Here is a 19224-nt window from a genome sequence, read left to right as displayed (position 1 = left end):
CTATACATACATGACATTGAAAAAACTATGTTATCAATTTAAGCTATGTACATACCGGGGAAATGACAAAGAGTTCACTTCCCATGAGATCAAATACCCTCACAGTTCCTGTGCTTTCAGCATAGGCCAGCAAGGTACAATCATAACTCCATGCTACCCGTCTCCACTGGGGTTTCGGGTCTTTTGGAACTAAAACAAAAGACAAGAGGTGTTTTTAACAATATATTACAAAGACAGTCAACACTTTTAGTAACTGCAACTAAAGTAAGAATTCAACTATATTAATTACATCATCTCCTAAGGATCTCTAATAATGCTTCCCTCAATAAAAAAGAGCAGTTTCCAGAAACACACTTCAAGTTAAGAGTGGGAAATACAAACCACTGCAACTACGGTTTTATTTTAGAAGCAAAGTCTACTGATGCATGATCTGATGAATGCTGAGCATGCCCTGGTCCGGTAAAGGCCCAGGAATAACACACTTCAAAACACTTATAATACTAAGAGAGATCTAAAGCATACAGAATGGGCAGACAATATTAATTATTCCAATCCAATGAGTTCAGTTCCTCTAAGAGCAAAAAATAAAAATTGCAACTTGATCTTTTAAATACATCAAATATAGATGCCAAGATACAAATTGGGACTATGCTAACATTGTATTGGAAACAGGGAGAAAATAGATATACATACATACATATATATACATACACATACATACATACATACATATAGAGAGAAGCAGGTAGATCAAGAACTCTTATGAGTCAATCACACAATTTCAAGATTTTGATAATCAACACCTTAATAATTCTAACAACTCAACAACTGAATTTTTTCTGCTCTAAATTTTCATTACAATAGAGAGAAAGGCTATCAGTTGCGAAAGAAGAAAAAAAGGATGTGAAACTCTAAGCTATGTTAGATTTCAGGTTTTTTATTGTTTTGTTTTGTTTCCTTCGGTTTCCTCTTACTGGAATCCCAGAACTGAAGAGTTAGGTAGACAGATTAGTGTTCTTCCTTTCCCAGCAAGAATTCAAAATGATTAGGGCCTCAACATGACTCCATGAGTCAGGAATAGAACAAAACCCAGACAATCAGCACCCTGTCTTCCCATGCAGTGCAGGTTTCATTACAATACACCGCCTCTTCACCAGTGCCTTAGGATTGCCTCAAAAATGCTCCAGAAATGTATGGTCTTCTCTCTATGCCTCTGCTACTATCCCAGCTCAGGTCTTGCTTGGCCTACTAACCGGTCTTCCACCATCAGTCTCTTCTCTTCTATTCCTTCCTCTATACTATCAGATGATATATTTCTAAAATAACAAGATAAACAGATCACTAAAATCACTAAATGGTTCTCCATTTCCAACAGAATCAAGTCCAAACTCCTCAATATATATGTGAGATACGGCAAGGTTTCTCTTCTAACAGCCTGCTCAACCTTTTATTCTTTAATTCCCAGTACCCACTCCCTCTTTCTTCTTCTTTTCTTCTGACTTTACTACATGCCCAGGCATGCCACAGCACCAGTGGCATTATCAACACAAGCTCAGATTCCTTTACTTACTTGGGCAAAGACTAGCTCTCTAATTGGCCACAACAACCCCTTCCTCCTCTCCCCTCTCTCCCATCGCTTGTCCACCTTAATCTAAGAAAGTTTAAATGTTTAGCCAATCGGGGCTAGTTTAAATTGTGCAGTCTGACCCCAGCCAAAGGTGGCAGTCCCATAAAAAATAAAAACTTCTGCTCTCCTTTGTTTTGCATGCTCTCGTGGCAACTGGCCATACAGGAGACACCTCCTGTGCAGGAATAAATTTACTTTGCTGAGAAATCCTTTGTCTAAGTGCTCATTTTTCCTTACAACTCCGAGCCTTATTTCTAACATATATTGAAAAGTCCTCCACAAAAGGCCCCACTGTGGCTTTCCAGTTTTGCCTTCTACCAATTCTTGTGTCATATACCTAACAACCCATTCATACCACAACAACCAGGCAAATGAGCAAATATGTGCCTTTTATACATACTGCTGCTCTACTAGACTGTTTACCTCCAATCTTACTTATCCTTCCAGGTCTAGTTGTTACCTCCTCCTCCCTTGACACACTCTTGAAAACTGGCTGCTCTGTGCCACCAAATATGCTGTACATACCTCTTTCATAGCATTTATAACATCATATTGTTGTTTACATAATTATTTGCCCCACAAGTCTCTGAGCTCCTTGAAATCAGAGACAATGTCTTATTCAACATTCCACTCCCAGGCCTGGAACACAAAGTGATTAACGTTTCACTAACGAGTGACATCTACGTCTCTCAAAAAAAAGTCTCTATTAACAGGGCAAGGTAATGGTAGAGTTTACCACCCGTCCAGGACTACCAATGAAATGTGAACTATATCACAGAAGTCATCTATCTACCTAAAAGGAATAATGGGTAGAGTTCAAACTTCCCTTTACTTCTGTAATATATATTTTGGGGAATATATGGGGATAGCACACCAGACATCAATGAGTTTCTTCATTTTGACTATTTATCAATAGGTTAAAAGTATACAAAAAAATCCCAAAGAGGTCATTCAGCATGGATAAGTCTAACGAATTTTATTAAAGCCTATCAAGATACTGCATACACTCCAAAAAGCCACTTTTGCAAGCAGGAATAATTTTTTTAAAAAATTACTTCCCTGTCTTTAGACTACTAAAATAAAAAATCAAACTTTGAAGCAGACATAGGTATAAAATGATAACAAAAGAATAAAAAACTGGCATATGCACAGATGCTACATAAAAACCAGCAAGATGACAATTTTGCCCTGAAAAATATTTATGTGCTAAGGAAACACTGCAATCTGATAACAGATTTTTCCTCTTATTTCATTTTGATAAGATAAATAGATTCTATGCACTGCATTGCATCTGAATGGGATTTGTTTTTACTGTTACTTCTAGTCACAACCAGTAACTCCAGAAAACTCAGCATGTGTTTTGACCTAGATAAAAATATGTTTTCACTACAAGCTAAGATTTCACATAACAATGTGAAAATAAAGACTTTTTTCCAGTTGCCCATGTGTCTTGGGAAAGGAATAAACAGTACAGATTTTTACAAAGCAAGTGTCAATGAAGTTGTCTGAAAAGTATGCAGAAAAACACTGACGGTAAAAGTTAACCAGCAAATTGACAACCGACAGGTGCATGGTGAAAGAGTTTATAACCCACTCATATTTTCATCAGCTGTAGCTCCTTAAATCTGCCCAGTTGCCAAGCTGTTTCCCACCTCAGAGCTTTTGTGGATGCTATTTTCTCAGCCTGGAACATTCTTTTGCTCACACTCCACTGGCTTTTTTTTTACATCTTTCAAGCTTCACTTTAAATAGCACTTCCTTAGAAGACATTCTGTGACCCGTAAGTAGCCTCTAAGCCCCATTATTTTTCACCAGCCCAATGATTTCATTTCCTTCACAGCTTTTACATCAAATTATACATTTCTTCTTGTATTAGTCCGTTTTCACACTGCTGATAAAGACATAACTGAGACTGGGCAATTTACAGACGAAAGAGGGTTAATTGGACTTAGAGTTCCACGTGGCTGGGGAAGCCTCACAATCACGGTGGAAGGCAAGGAGAAGCAAGATCCAGCTTGCATTGATGGTAGCAGGTAATGAGAGAATGAGGAAGATGCAAAAGCGAAAACCCCTGATGAAACCATCAGATCTTGTGAGACTTATTCACTATCATGAGAACAATATGTGGGAAACTGCCCCCATGATTCAATTATCTCCTACCAGGTCCCTTCCACAACATGTGAAAGTTATGGGAGTACACTCCAAAATAAGATTTGGGTGAGGACACAGAGACAAACCATATCATTTGTCAGGCTTTTTATTGTCTGCCTTATTTGTGAATCTATAAATTCCAAAATGTCAGGAGCTGTGTCCATTTTGTTCATAATGTTTATGACCAGTGCCTAACACTCTGGTGGGACACAGCAAATACCCAAATGCTCAAGGAGAAGACTTCAGTCCAGTGCCCATTCACCCAAACTAGAATTGGAAACAAGCAAGGATTTAAAAATAAGAAAAACTGTGTTCTAGTCTCAGTGCTATCACAAGAGAGCTGGGTCTGACCCTGGGTATGGCCTCAGTTTCCTCATTTTCAAAGTGAATTCAGTGAACAATCTCTCACGTATGTACATTCTTTACATCCAAGTCAAGAGCCAGTGAGCAAGGGCAAACTAGTGGGAACAGAAAGACATTAGAGAAGCCAAATATGTAAATGTTTAACAGTGTCACTAGAAGAACACATGAGAAAACCCTTAACAATTCTACAATAAGAAAGGCCTAAATATGATAAGAAACTCTGAATTTATAAAGAAAAAAGTGACAAATGGTGGAGGGAGAGAAGGAAGGAGGGAAAGTGTAAACACGATAAGAAACTCTGGATTTATAAAGAAAAATGTGACAAATGGAGGGACGGAGGGAGGGAAAGAACGAGGAAGCTCTCTAAAAAAAAGATACCATAACAAATTTAAAGCAATAGCCATAAACTTTTCAAATTTGAAAACAACCTACAAAACTACTTATCTAGTATCTTAATGAACTTAAAGCTAGATAAACTCAAAAGCCATCAAGGCACAGGATAATTTACGTCTGACAACCAATAATAAAAAGAAAATTTTAAAGTAGACAGACAAAAGAAAGACACCTTCCATTTAAGAAAACAATAGCAATGATTCTCAATTTCTTGTCCAAAACAAAACAATGACATCTTTAAAGAGCTAAAAGGGTCAGGTGCGGGTGGCTCACGCCTGTAAGCCCAGAACTTTGGGAGGCTGAGGCAGGTGGATCACAACGTCAGAGTTTGAGACCAGCCTGTCCAATATGGTAAAACCCCATCTCTACCAAAAAATACAAAAAAATGAGCCGGGCGTAGTGGCGCGCACCTGTAGTCCCAGCTGCTCAAGTGGCTAAGGCAAGAGAATCACTTGGACCTGGGATACAGTGAGTTGAGATCGCACCACTGTACTCCAGCCTGGGTGACAGAGTAAGACTCCCTTAAAAAAAAAAAAAAAAAAAAAAAAAAAGAGCTGAAAGGAGATTAACCTAGATTTTTCTCAGATAAAACGTTTTATAAAAACAAGCACAAACATTGAGAAAATTTGTTATCAATAGTCCTTGGCAGGGTACGGTGGCTCATGCCTGTAATTCAAGTACTTTGGGAGGCCAAGGTAGGAGGATTGCTTGAATCTAGGAGGTCAACACCAGCCTGGGCAACATAGGGAGACCCATCTCTACAAAAAATTTTGAAAACTAGCAAAGCATGGGAGCCCAAGATACAAAGGTGTCAGTGAGCCTAGATTCCAGCCTGGATGACAATGATTAAAAAAAAAAAAGTCCTGCCTTATAAGAAATGTCAAGTTCTTCAAGCCGGAAAAAAAGAAACAGTATCAAATGCAAATTCAATTTTATGCATACACAAAAAAATGAAAGAAAGGGAAAAGTGAGGTAAATATAACATTGTCCTTGTCATACAATTTCTTAAAAAGTTACCTGACACAGCAAGGCGTGGCGGCTCATGCCTATAAACCCAGCACATTGGGAGGCTGAGGCAGCAGATCACTTGAGGCCAGGAGTTCAAGATGCGCCTGACCAACAAGACAAAACCTCATCTCTATTAAAATACAAAAATTAGCTGGTTATGGTGGTATACACCTATAATCCCAGCTACCTGGGGGATTGAGGCATGAGATCTGCTTGAACCCAGGAGGTGGAGGGTGCAGTAAGCCGAGATTGTGCCCATGCACTCCAGCCTGATTGACAGAGCAAGACTGACTGGCCAAAAAAAAAAAAAAAAAAAAAACCTATATCCAATACCTGCACTATACCCAAGAGCCAAATTCTTTTAAATGTGAAATATTCATAAAGACAGAACATATGCTAGGCCATAAATCAAGCCTCAATAAACAAAAAAGGTTAAAATCATGTTGTATATGTTCCCCGGCCACAACAGAATTAAATTAGATGTAATTAAAAAAAAGATGCTTATATTAGAATAGGCTTAAATGCTTAAATGTTTATTTACAAAAAAAGTTTAAAATCAGTGATCTAAATTTCCACCTTCCATCTAGAAAAATGAGAGCAAATTAAATCTTGTATGCAGAAGAAAGAAACTAATAAGGGCAAAAATCAAAGTAAGCAAAAAAAGAAATACATAAAACCCATTTTTTCTTTAAGAATATTTAACACATAAAACTCTGGCCTGCCTGATTTAAGAGAAAAGAGAAAAATACCAAGTACAAATCTGAAAACTGATAGAGGGAACATCAGTACAGAGCCTACAGGCAATAGATGGGTAATAGGAAATATTATAAACATTAAGCCAATAAGTTCTACATTTTAGGAAAAAATTCCAAAAAAAAAAAAAATAAGAGGAAACTGAAATTTCAAAAAGCCTTACTGATCTATTTTAATTAAACTAAAAATTTTAAATTGATTAATTTAATTAAAAGCCTGCTTACAAGAAAACTCCCAGTTTCACTGGTGAATTCCATCAAACATTAAAGGAAGGAATAATTCAATTCTACACAAACTGTTTCAGAAAATTTAAAAAATGATGAAACACTTGCCAACTCATCTTTCAAAACTAGCACTACTCCAATACCAAACCAGAAAGACATTACAAAAGAGCAATCTAGATACCAATATCCTTCATGAACACAGATGCAATAATCTGCTACCTATGTTTCATACAATTATCTGCACAAATGCATGATGATTTTTTTTTTGCTGGTGGAATCAAATATACTATCAAGTTGCTTGCTGCTCAGAGATCAAGTTTATAGGCATTTCCTGGATTATCTGGATAGCTAGGAGACCTATGTCCTAATATCCAAGATACTATCCAGTAGAACAGACCAAAAAAGATATTCTGGAAAGTGCTTCTTAAACTTCAACCTAAAAATAACTCTTTTTTAACAACCTATCTTGTGAAGAAATCAGATTACAAAACACTTTATTTTCATAGAATATATCTACAGTAACATGTAGTTACAGAAAAACATCTGAAACAATTGATAATAAAATGTAAATAGTATTTATCCCTTGGTGCTGAGCTTATTTTTCTTTTCTACTTTTTGCTCATTTTTAGTTTCTAAAGTTTCTACTAGAATGTGTATTATTTTTTCAACAAGAAAAAATTACTTTAAATTTACAAAAAAGAAAAAATAGTCATCATATAATCTGAGGATCCTGAATCACAGTTCTGGAACAAAATGCTTCATTTCAAGTCTGGGTGTTTCAACCGGGTGTGGTGGCTCACACCTATAATTCTAGCACTCTGGGAGGCCAAGGCAGGTGGATCACTTGAAGTCAGGAGTTTGAGACCAGCCTGACCAACACAGTGAAACCCTGACTCTACTAAAAATACAAAGTTAGCCAGGTATGGTGGCAGGCGCCTATAATCCCAACTACTGGGGAGGCTAAGGTAGAATAATCACTTGAACCCAGAAGGTGAAGGGTGCAGCCTGGGTGACAGAGCCAGACTCCATCTCTAAACAAAACAAAACAAAACAAAACAAAACAAAAAAAGTCCAGGTGTTTCAAATAGTCTATCCTTCCCAACCTTTTTCATGTTAACACATACAGAGAAAATCATATTTGTATGGCATCTAACAGTAAATTCATGAGGCTGCTGGAAGCCAGAGGCAACCAGTAGAAGCTCAGGCTGTCAGAGTGCCCAGCCAGCCACTGCAGGGCTGATGGGACCTCACCACACCTGTCATAGGCAAGTTGCCGCTTACAATTAGGAAACTCGTATTTATGGTATTTCAAAATCAAAAATATGAAAAAAACTGTTAACAACACAGTACAACTCTTTTTAAAAACTCTAATTTCACGTGCTATTTTTAGGTCATTATTCAAGTAGAAAGAGAAAACTGAATCACAGAGCCAAAACAAGTTACAATCCACATTTAAAACACTCAAATGGCAGGTATTTTATAAAACAATAATTGAAAAATATCAGAGTAGAACCAAATAGCTCCTATTTCAGTTGGTAGACTCTGCAATATGTAGTTTCAAAAATGCATTAACAACAATCTGGCTCCTTTTCTCCAGGCACACACATGAAATATCATTTGGCATACGGGAATTATTCCCATAAAGATGAGTCAGATAACAAGCAAATGATCATTACCTCACATTATACGAAATGGAAAGAAGCCATTAATGCAGAATTAAGGTCATAAATTCACACATTCAGAAGCCAACAAAATAAAACATTAGCTCTCAAAGTATTAGTGTCTTATCCTTGCTGCCACATTAACTGTACATGCTAAAAACTCTGACAAATATTATAATTTGTATAAAATACAGAAGGGTAAAGCTTCCCATTTTCATGTTAATTTGTAGATTTTTCGGTTTACTTACTGGTTAGGAGCAGGTGTCTAATGCCAAAGCTCAAAAGAACCCTGTATATCTGAATCACTCCAACACTCTAAGCATGCTCCTCAGAAACCTATCTTAGGCCCCCCCAAGCCCTCACCCAATGAAAGGGCTGCACTGGGAAAAACGCAACTGAATACCCCCCAAATTATTCTTCTCAATACTTCTTGACCTTTATACATTATTTAAGCAAGTCCTGATCTACTCTAATAAGCACTGGTGATGAAACTACAAAAGGTATATTCAAAAAGGGCTAGAGCCCCAAGCTTCAGATATTCACACTTACACACTATTGCCCCTTCTAGTACTCCCGAAGGGGTTAGGCAAACAGTTTTTTTTTTTTTTTTTTTTTTTTCTTTGGAGGAGTCTCCCTCTGTCACACAGGCTGGAGGGCAGTGGCACAATCTCTGTTCACTGCAGCCTCCACCTCCCAATTCAAGCAATTCTGCTTCAGCCTCCTGAGTAGCTGGGACTAAAATTAGCCCGCCACCATGCCCGGCTAATTTTTTATACTTTTTTTTAGTAAACATGTGGGTTCACCATGTTAGCCAGGATTATCTTGATCTCCTGACCTCATGATCCACCCACCTCAGCCTCCCAAAGTACTGGGATTACAGGAGTGAGCCACCGTGCCCAGCTGGCAAACAGGTCTTCCTATCCACCCTTATTGCTCTATTATTGCTAGGTATGCACATGTATACATAAGGAATAAAAAATATTAATGCCATGACAATTATCCACAAATTTATATATGGATCACTATAATATGTATAATATAGACAGTACTATATATAATATATATACATACTCTTGAAAATTTCTAAAGCTAAGCAAGAAATAGGCAAACATACTTTGTTGGTAAATTCATTCATCCATAAAAAGCATTTGAACAGCTCCCAAGTGCCATTACCCACTTGATAGGGTCAAATACTATGTGCCTACAGTGTGTCAGGCACCATGCTAAGCACGAAAAAAAAAACATTTTTTATGTTGGGTAAGATATAAGCCCTAACGTCAATTAATTTACAATCTAATTGGGAATCAGACAAGCAAATCAACAATTTAAAAAGGAAGGCAGGCAATGTGTGGTGGCTCACGCCTATAATCCCAGCACTTTGGGAGGCAAGGCACGTGGATCACCTTAGGTCAGGAGTTTGAGACCAGCCTGGCCAACATCGTGAAACCCCATCTCTATAAAAAACACAAAAAATAGTCCAGTGTGGTGGCACACACCTGTAATCCCAGCTACGTAGGAGGCTGAGGCAAGGGAATCACTTGAACACAGGAGGCAGAGGTTTCAGTGAGCCGAGATCGCACCACTGCACTCCAACCTGTGTGACAGAGCAAGACTTCATCTCAAAAAATATATAGAAATAAATAAAAAAGGAAAGCAGACTAACAGGAGTAATCAATCCAATGTACAGGTGGGAGTTTCTGAGCAAAAGGAACTATCTGTACCAAGGCCTGAAGAACACAATGGGGTTAGAAAATTGTTCACTATTTTGTACTAGAACATAAGACATATGGCAGGGAACTCTCACAGGATAGACAGGCTAACTGTGAAAAGTCTTTTATCCTAAGTTAAAAAACATGAACTGCATTCCAGTCAACAGCAAACAACTGACAGATTTTAGGCAGAATCATAGTAACAGTAATTACAACAATAGCTTAGCATCTCCTAAGTACTCATGATGCCTCAGACATTATGCCAAGAGTTTTCTATACATTAATTCACAAAATTTTCCCACAGCTCAATTTATAAAATTACGCCCATTTTATAGATAATGAAACTGAGGCTCACAGAGGTAAAGTAACTTGCCCAGGATTACTAGAAATCTAGAAAGCAGTTAAGTCAGATTTGAAGGGTTACCTGCTAGAATAGTTTTTTTGGTTTGTTTTGCTTAGTTTTGTTTTGTTTTTTTAGATGGAGTCTCATTCTGTCGCCAGGCTGGAGCGTAGTGGCGCAATCTCAGTTCACTGCAACCTCTGCCACCTGGGTTCAAGCGATTCTCCTGTCTCAGCCTCCCAAGTAGCTGGGACTACAGGCACGCACTACCACATCCAGCTAAAATTTTTTGTATTTTTAGTAGAGACAGAGTTTCACCATGTTGGCCAGGATGGTCTACATCTCTTGACCTTGTGATCCGCTCACCTCGGCTTCCCAAAGTCACAGCCGTGACCAACTACATCCAGCTCTTTTTTTTTTAAATGATCAATTTGCCAAGGAGTATAAAGTGTGGATTACTAAAGGGCATACAAAAGAAAACCTTGTCAGCACACTGTTGAAAGAAACCAAGTAAAAAATGTTGAGAGCCTAAACTAAGCCTACGATGGTAGAAGTACACAAGCGGAAGAAAAGAGCTATTTCAACAGGTTGAGCACCGTGGCTCACACCTGTAATGTCAAGCACTTTGGGAGGCCAAGGTGGGGGGATCACTTGAACCCATGAGTGCAAGGCCAGACTGGGCAACATGGCAAGCCCCCGTATCTATAAAAAATTTAAAAAATTAGCTGGGCATAGTGGCATGTACCTATAGTCCCAGCTACCTGGGAAACTTAGGTGGGAGGATCACCTGAGCCCAGGAGGTTGAGGCTGCAGTGAGTCATGATCATGCCACTGCACTCCAGCCCGAGCAAAAGACTGAGACCCTGTCTCAAAAAAAAAAAAATTTTTTTCAATTAATATATAAATAAACAGACTCCCAAGGCCTCGTAAACTTAAGTTAAAAGTGACTCCTTGCCATCATGGCACTTAGTACAATTACAATCAATTATTTGTCATCTCTCTCTTAAAGGCTGGGCACAGTGACTCACACCCATAATCCCAGCACTTTGGGAGGCTGAGGCAGGAGGACTGCAGGAGTTTGAGGCCAGCCTCAGCAACAAGGCAAGACTCCTATCTCTACAAAAAATTTAAAAATAATAAAAAGTTAGCTGGACATACTGGTGCATGCCTGTGGTCTCAGCTTCTCAGGGTGCTGAGGCAGGAAGATCAGGAAACCATGATCACAGCACTGCACTCCAGCCTGGCAACAGAGTGAGACCCTATCTCAAAAAATAAAAATAAAAAAAGAACAGCATTTCCATGAGGGAGTAGGGGAATCTTCTGTATTACCCCCACTCCCTTACAGAAATTACCACATTGTAGCTCTGAAAACTACAAGTGCCTCCAATCTCCTTGCTCTCTTATCAATGTCAAATATATATTTTATCCTAACACTGTTTTAAGATAAAATATTTATACTGCTTTATTTCTATACACAAGAAAGTCATGTAAAGTCCCAAATACAGAGTCAGGCACACAGTAGGAACACTATAAGTGTTTGTTATCAACACAATGACCATGATTACCATCATTATACTTTGTACGATCACACTGTTAAACTAATCCAAGATCAGACAGACAGAACTGCAGGTTCTAAATAAAACATAGATAATAGTTGTATTTACTCTAATATCTCTTTTTCTCCTGTAAGATTCATTCTGCCTTTTCATACACTGCTCCTGAAGACTGATACACTCCCCATCTTCTTCTACCTTCTACTCATTCTTCTTTTTTTTTTTTTTTTTTTTTTTTTTTGAGATGGAGTCTCCCTCTGTTGCCCAGGCTGGAGTGTAGTGGCGTAATCTGGGCTCACTGCAATCTCCATCTCCCAGGTTCAAGCGATTCTCCTGCCTCAGCCTCCCAGGTAGATGGAATTACAGGCATGCACCACCATATCTGGCTAATTTTTGTATTTTTAATAGAGACAGGGTTTCACCACGTTGGCCAGGCTGGTCTCAAACTCCTGACCTCAAGTGATCCACCCACCTCAGCCTCCCAAAGTGCTGGAATTACAGGCATGAGCCACTGCGTCCAGACTAACCATTCTTAAAGTTGCTTTCCAAAAGTCATTTTTCTTTCTTAGCCATTTCATCTCACACCCTGGTTAAGAAATCTCATAGGACTTAGTTTTTACTTAAATAGATTTGAAAAAAGTTTATAATTATACATTTGAGCATCTGTATGCTTCATGAGATAAAGACCAGGTCTTTTTGCTCACAATCATACCTCAAGCACCCAGCAAAACAGCACATACACATAAATTACAGTCAGTAAATTTTTGCTGAATATATAAAAGAATGACCAAATGTTACTCTTTTTTACTAGTCTGTACCTGATCAACTCTTGACTTATACCTTAATATTTATTTCTGCATTTAATCCAAAATAAAAGACTACTGACAGTTAAAAATACTTCGTTCAAAATTGGCTTAGACTTCTTTAAAACAGTTTCAGAATCTCATCAAAATGAACAATTTTAAAGCAAAATATTTAAGACAGTTAAAAAAATCAGTTGTTTTCTTATTATTTTAATAGTCATGATAATCCTTGTTAATAAATAGTTAATATATATTCTAACTTTTAAGAAACATTGTAAACCATTGAAGATTTGAAATTTTCATTTTTTAAATATTTTGTAAACTCCTACCTTGACATTTCCCAATTATGGATGTAAAATCATCTTTTGCAGACCTGTAAAATGTGCAAAATCAAGGCAAAGGTTTTATCATAACATTGTATAGAACTATAAAATACCAGATACTGTGGACTAGACAGCCTCTATATAACACAATAAATCATTTCTCCTCTCAGAGATGGTTCTGTGCCTCAATTACAACCCTTTTGTCAGTGACAATATTTTCTTCCAACCTTCTTATTGCATCAGATATGGAGCTACACTGTATGAAACTATTTATATATATAAATATGGAATATAATGACACAGCCTAAGTGAATTTCCCATGGTCTTTTCATACAATAGAGATGTCTGGTCCCAATCCCCAAAGGTTCTGAATCAGGAAATCTGCTATGTGGCCCAAGCAAAAATATTTTTTTGCTGGACACATAAATCCTAATTAAGAACCAGTGGTCTGCATCATCTTATGAAGTTTGATCACTTAGGAAAAAAAAAAGTCTTATTTTAAGAAATCAAAGAGCCTTAGTAGGTCACCATATTTAAATCAATAACCTATTTTAAATCTGTGATCCTGAAATATATACCAAGTAGTATAATTATTATAAAACATGTTTAAAAATGAAAACTGGTAAACCCTCTGGACAATAGTTTAATAACAATTATCCAAAACCTTCACGTCCATAGCATTTGACCTAACAATTCTATGTCAATAAATTTATCCCAAGGAAATAATTACAGATATATACAGATATCAAGAAAACTGGTGTCTAATTTATGAAGGAGGAAAATAATACACAGTTTAAGGGGATTAAATTTTGCTATGAGCACTCAGTGAAATATTATGGAATTACTACAATTGACTCCTGAACAACACAGGTTTCAACTGTGCAGGTCCATGTTTATGTGGATTTTCTTCTATCTCTACTACTCTGAGACAGCAAGACCACCTCCCCCTTCTTCCTCCTCCTCCTCAGCCCACTCAATGTGAAGATGATGATAATGAAGGCCTTTATGACAGTCCACTTTCACTTAATGAACAGTAAATGTATTTCCTCTTCCATATGATTTTCCCAGTAACAATTCCCAAAGAATGAACTCATTTTTCTTAGTTGCTATGGTTGATAGCTCTTTTATAACTAACTGATACATTGTTTAAAAATAAAACACCTGAAAAGTCCAGCTTAGAGATGTGTCTTATGGATGTGTATATAATACCACTGAATGTCTCTTGAAGACAGACAGCATAATCCAGTCTCAAGTAATATGTAACCTTGGTCTTTTGCACACCCATATTCAATCTACCGTTTTGTACCAACAGAGCAAAAACATCCCTACTTTTTTACACCTTCCTGAATATCTGTTTACCTGATGTAGCAGTAAATAGTCAAACAAGAGTGATTTCCAGAGTTCTGGAACATAGGCCTCGTTTACTGAGAAAGTAAAATGTCTTAAGAGGCAACAGAATGATCTGGGGAAGGAGAAAGATAAGCACACAACTCTGAGAAAGCATCCTTAATTTTTTAACTGGCATAAGTTGGTGTTTGACACTCACAAAATTAAGTGAGTTAATAATAAAATCCTTTTAAATATACCCCCTATAAAAATCTTAGTTCCCATTTATAGAGTAAAAAACGTTTCTCAAAGGAAATCTTGAATATGAATAATATTAACAATTACCTGATTTCCACACACTGATCTTGAACAGCAGCCAAAAGCTTTCCATTGCTTTCATGGAGAAGAAAGAGGGGGGAAATATCTATTATGAATATCTGTAGCAGCTTTCAACACAGATAGAATTATTTAATAAGTTAAAATCATTTTTAAATTTGTTCACATGCTTTAATTATCCATTTTTTGACCTTACAATTAGATGAGGATAGAGGTACAAAAGCATACGAAATGGTTTAATACAGCATGAATTAACATGTTTAAACAATACTAATCATATGCAACAAAGAGATTTACATACAACAAAAATCAAGACTGAAAGCCATAAGGACTTCAAAATTAACATCCATAATGAAATGTAAAAGCTAATCCAGATAGAAAAACATATGAATTTTACACTTCCTTACCTTGCAAGTATCAAATGCCAGTTTATCTGTTTATTAACCAAGCGAACCAGTGCATCAGGGAGCAAAAAAGGTGCAGGGCTGAAATCACAACACATTAGTTAACTTAAAATCTAATCATAAAAATCATATATAAAGTAAACAAATAAATAGCACATACACTTATAGAGAGAAACATGGATTTTTTTCCATTAGAATATAAAATTTGAATATTAGCAAACCCAAAACCAAAAGTTACTATTTGGTAGCTGAAATCTGACCATATATATTTTATTTCCAAAAAGCATAGTGGTGTTCAAAGGTATAAATGTATGTATTTCCCAGGAAAAAGACATCTAGCATAACAATAATATCTAGAATACCAATAACTTACCCCAACCCTTCCTGCTCTAACCACCTAGAAACTCTGGCTCAACTGTAACAAAAACAAATTTTAGCGTAGAGTTAAACTCACAAGAAAGAAAGAGAAATTTCTAAGTACTAGAAATGAAAAAGTCACTGAAAGCTAGAATTGAGGACGGCGGGGGGGAAGAGAAACAAGAGCCAAAAACAGGACTTAGCACACGGGATACGAAATGAGCTACTGAACCAAAGAGAGGACAGGATCTGGAAGTGACACTCCTGCAAAACCCAGGATGCTCAAATGACTGCACCAAGTTAGAACTAGAAACGCCTCACCATAGGCCCAGGGAGACTAAAGACTCTCTTCTCTGCCTGGAACTATGGTTCTGAGTAGGATGGGAATAAAATCTACAAAAAAATAAAAGCCCATGTCTGGACCATATGCAAGATCAGACTGCAATTTCACTTTACTCATGTGATGCAAGAACAAGCATAAGTTCAAAATAAAACCATTCGCAAAATACAAAAAACTACCTACTAGGAGTGAGTGAGGAGACGCAGCAAATTAGAGGAATGATACCTGAAGAAATGAAGAAAACAGATGGAAAAGAAGAATAAATAATTCCATCAAAGAAAAATAGGAAAGAAAATACATTATGGAAATCAGAAAACACAAAATAAGATTTCAAAATGTTAGTGGCCTGGCACGGAGGATGTGCCTACAGTGTCAGCTACATGGGAGGCTGAGGCAGGAGGATTATTTGAACACGGGAGTTTAAAGATAGAGTGTACCATGATCCTGCCTGTGAACAGCCACTGTACTCCAGCCTAAGCAACATAATTAGACCCTCTCTTTAAAAAAACAATTATGATAAATACTGGTAATATACATGTGGCGTATTTATGCTCATTTTTAAATCACAAAATAAGATCAAAGAGAGTTACAAAAATATAATGAAGATATGAAACATGCTTGTGAATACTATCTACATAAGGATGATAATTTCCTCTAGAAGGGAAGGGAAAGGAAAAAGATTGGAAAAGGATTTGAGGTATAACATTTTCCATAAAAAGAAAAAGGGCTAGCTGATGCAGGTTTATTATACTGTTGATAATTCTCAACATGTTTATATTTCATAATGAAAAGAACTTTTTTTTAAAAAAGAAGAAAAAGCCACTTGAAACAAATATTGACCCCAAAACCTTTGGGTTTAATGGCCATAAACGCAACAGGACAAATTGAACTATAATCTTTTTGAAAGTAACGTATCATAAGAAAGATTCGTCACTTAATGGTGCATTTACAACCTGTACAATGATCAACACAGCCAATTCAAGGAAAAAGGCTTCTCAGGAGGAAGGGAGACAAAAAGACAATTACTTGTGATGCCTGATCATAAGGTTCTCATATACAGGATAAAGCTTGTATCAGAGTTAACTTTTTGAGTCCTCCTTTTCAATAGATAACAAAAAGAATTATTAAGCAGCAACCTGAACAAGACAAGCTTACCACCTTATCCAAGCGTGTTCAGGACTAACAAGCTGTCGCCTAGTGAGGTCAGAAAACACAGCCCACCTCCCAATTCCTATTGTCTCCTTCCACTCTCTCTTCCTGCTCATCTCTCTATCCTAACATATCCCGCACCCACAAAAAAGTGATATAATTAAGTACAGAAATGTAAATATGCACACATATATATGGATATATGTACATAGACACACACATACATAGAGTAAAAGCAGGAAAACATTGGAGCAAGTCCTAGAGAAGAGCCAAAGGTCTCTTTTATGGAACTATATTATCTCTGGAACTTTAAGACAAGAGATCCTCAAGGAAAAAGTGATCTATGTAAATAATTCTATAAAACAATTCCTATACATGTATCTAAAAGCAGAATTTATAATTTTTTGTCATAATAATTATTTCTTTGTTCTTTTTAAAGCTGGAAATTAGCAACCAGGCCTGAAAATATACTTAACACTCAAGGAATTAAAACATACACAAGAACTGAAACCTAAAGAACCTTCTCTGATACACAGCAGTTGAATACTAACCATAAAAGAGATAATGTGACAGTAAGAACAAAAATGCTTTTTAAAAGGTATGCAAGCTACAGAGGCTTCACACGGACATTCAACATAAGCCTGAGAACCCTCATCAGAGGAAGCCGAAATCGTCATGAGACATTCTTAATAGTAACTAAGGGAATAAAAACTACCCTAAGTCTATTGAGATATCTTGTCAGATTACACCTAAATGTTTAAAATGTCTATTTTATACTGAGTTTGCCCAAATGTCGGCAACTTTATCATGATCTAGAATTCAATTACGAATAGAAATCATAAATAGAATAATATTGTTTGCATTTGACATTCATACTGTTTCTCTGAAGAACTGAAGACTCACCTGTACCAGATATATTGGCGTAAAAATAATAAACGATCTGTAATAAAAAAATGGCAAAGCCAAATATAAATCAGTTGTTCTTTATGAATTATTTTCAAATTAGATTTATGGATAATAAATCTAAAATATACTGCAGAATTGAGTCATTTAAAAAAAACACAAAGAACACAACTCTTAAAATGAGAGACTAAATATAACCTAATACACACTATAACATTTACAGGGTCATACATTTGTTTATATTAAATTCCAGGTTTGTGTGTTATTCAAAAGTTTCAAGTATTTCCTAACTGTACCAGAAATAAAAGCAGTTTGAGATGTTAAATAGAACCTAAGAAGATTTCATTAAACCATGGACTAGAAATTATAATAATCACCCTTTAAAAAACAAAATATCTGTATAAAAATTAAAACAAGATACTATTTTACACTGTATAGCAAAGATTTTAAGAATGATAATACCTAAAATGGGAAAGCCAATGGAAAACAAAACCTCTAACACACTATTAAAAAACAATACTTCATACCATCCTATTTTAAATGTATATATACGTGTGTACCTGTGTATGCAGTTAGGTATGTATTAGTGGAAAAGATCTAAAGATCAACAGATTATCTCTGGGTGATAAGATGAGGACAAATTTTTTTCTAATTTATAGTTATCTATAGTGTCTATGTTTTCTACAATGAATTTTTATTACTTGTACACATTTTCTAAATTCTCAAAATTTAGAAGCATTTGTCATTTGAAAACTTAATATGCTAGTGCTTCCTGTATTAGAAGATAAAATTATCCATAATTAACCAATTTTATCAGAAGATAAAAGTATGATGAGGAAATTAGATTATAGTGAATTTCAAGTACTCAACCTCTGTGAAAATGAATTTTCTGTATATAAGGAACTTCAATTCACTGGTATAAGGATGAACTTTGGAGCCAGAAAGACCTGCTGTCAAATTCCAAATGAATGACCTGGGGCAAGTTTTCTCATCTGAAAACGTGAAGGAATAACAGCACCTACCTTCTGGTCTGATAAAAGGACTCCATTCATTAATATGGTAAAGCCCTCATGGCACCAGCTCAGTGAACCTAGTGCTCAATCCTTTCTCAGACTCTTGTTAGTTCATATGTAAAATCTGTCAGGAGTTAAATGAATACCCTGGCTTATCAAATTTGTAATTTGAGTATCTCTGATGAGATGTATCTGAAACATCATATAAACCACTTAAAATAGTCTCTCACTGTATTTTCACCTTCAACATCCACAGACTCTCTGGGACTCATACTGGCTTTGACCTTCATTCCTTCTAGAATAGCGGTCCCCAACCTTTTTGGCACTAGGGACCAGTTTTGTAGAAGACAATTTTTCCAAGCAACCTAGATCCCTCACGAATGCAGTTCACAACAGGGTTCTTGCTTCTGTGATAATCTAATGCTGCCACTTATCTGACAGCGGAGTTCAGGTGGTAATGCCCACTCACCCACCAATCACCTCCTGCT

General features: G+C 36.5%; 1 protein-coding gene across 4 annotated transcripts in view; it reads right to left on the bottom strand.

Moving 5' to 3' along the window:
• Positions 1-19224, bottom strand: part of NBAS (NBAS subunit of NRZ tethering complex) — a 434255-nt gene that overhangs the window by 412099 nt on the left and 2932 nt on the right. For 3 of the 4 annotated variants that reach the window (XR_004273780.1, XM_032294320.1, XM_032294322.1), the window contains exons 3-7: positions 17724-17760; positions 14978-15055; positions 14580-14627; positions 12915-12958; positions 56-189 (exon numbers count right to left, since the gene is read on the bottom strand). Coding sequence is in view for 3 of the 4 variants with exons in the window: in XM_032294320.1 (XP_032150211.1) it covers positions 56-189; positions 12915-12958; positions 14580-14627; positions 14978-15055; positions 17724-17760 (341 nt within the window). In the remaining variant the exon portion in view is untranslated. Of the gene's footprint in view, positions 1-55; positions 190-12914; positions 12959-14579; positions 14628-14977; positions 15056-17723; positions 17761-18745; positions 19108-19224 lie in introns of those variants that run through there. The other variant, XM_032294323.1, reaches the window with a different exon arrangement.

The sequence above is a fragment of the Sapajus apella genome, unplaced genomic scaffold (genome assembly GCF_009761245.1).
Source record: "Sapajus apella isolate SASKATOON/1434 unplaced genomic scaffold, GSC_monkey_1.0 scaffold31, whole genome shotgun sequence".
Classification (NCBI taxonomy): domain Eukaryota; kingdom Metazoa; phylum Chordata; class Mammalia; order Primates; family Cebidae; genus Sapajus; species Sapajus apella.
Note: the sequence above shows the minus strand (reverse complement) of the source record. Positions and strands in the feature narration are given on the sequence as shown.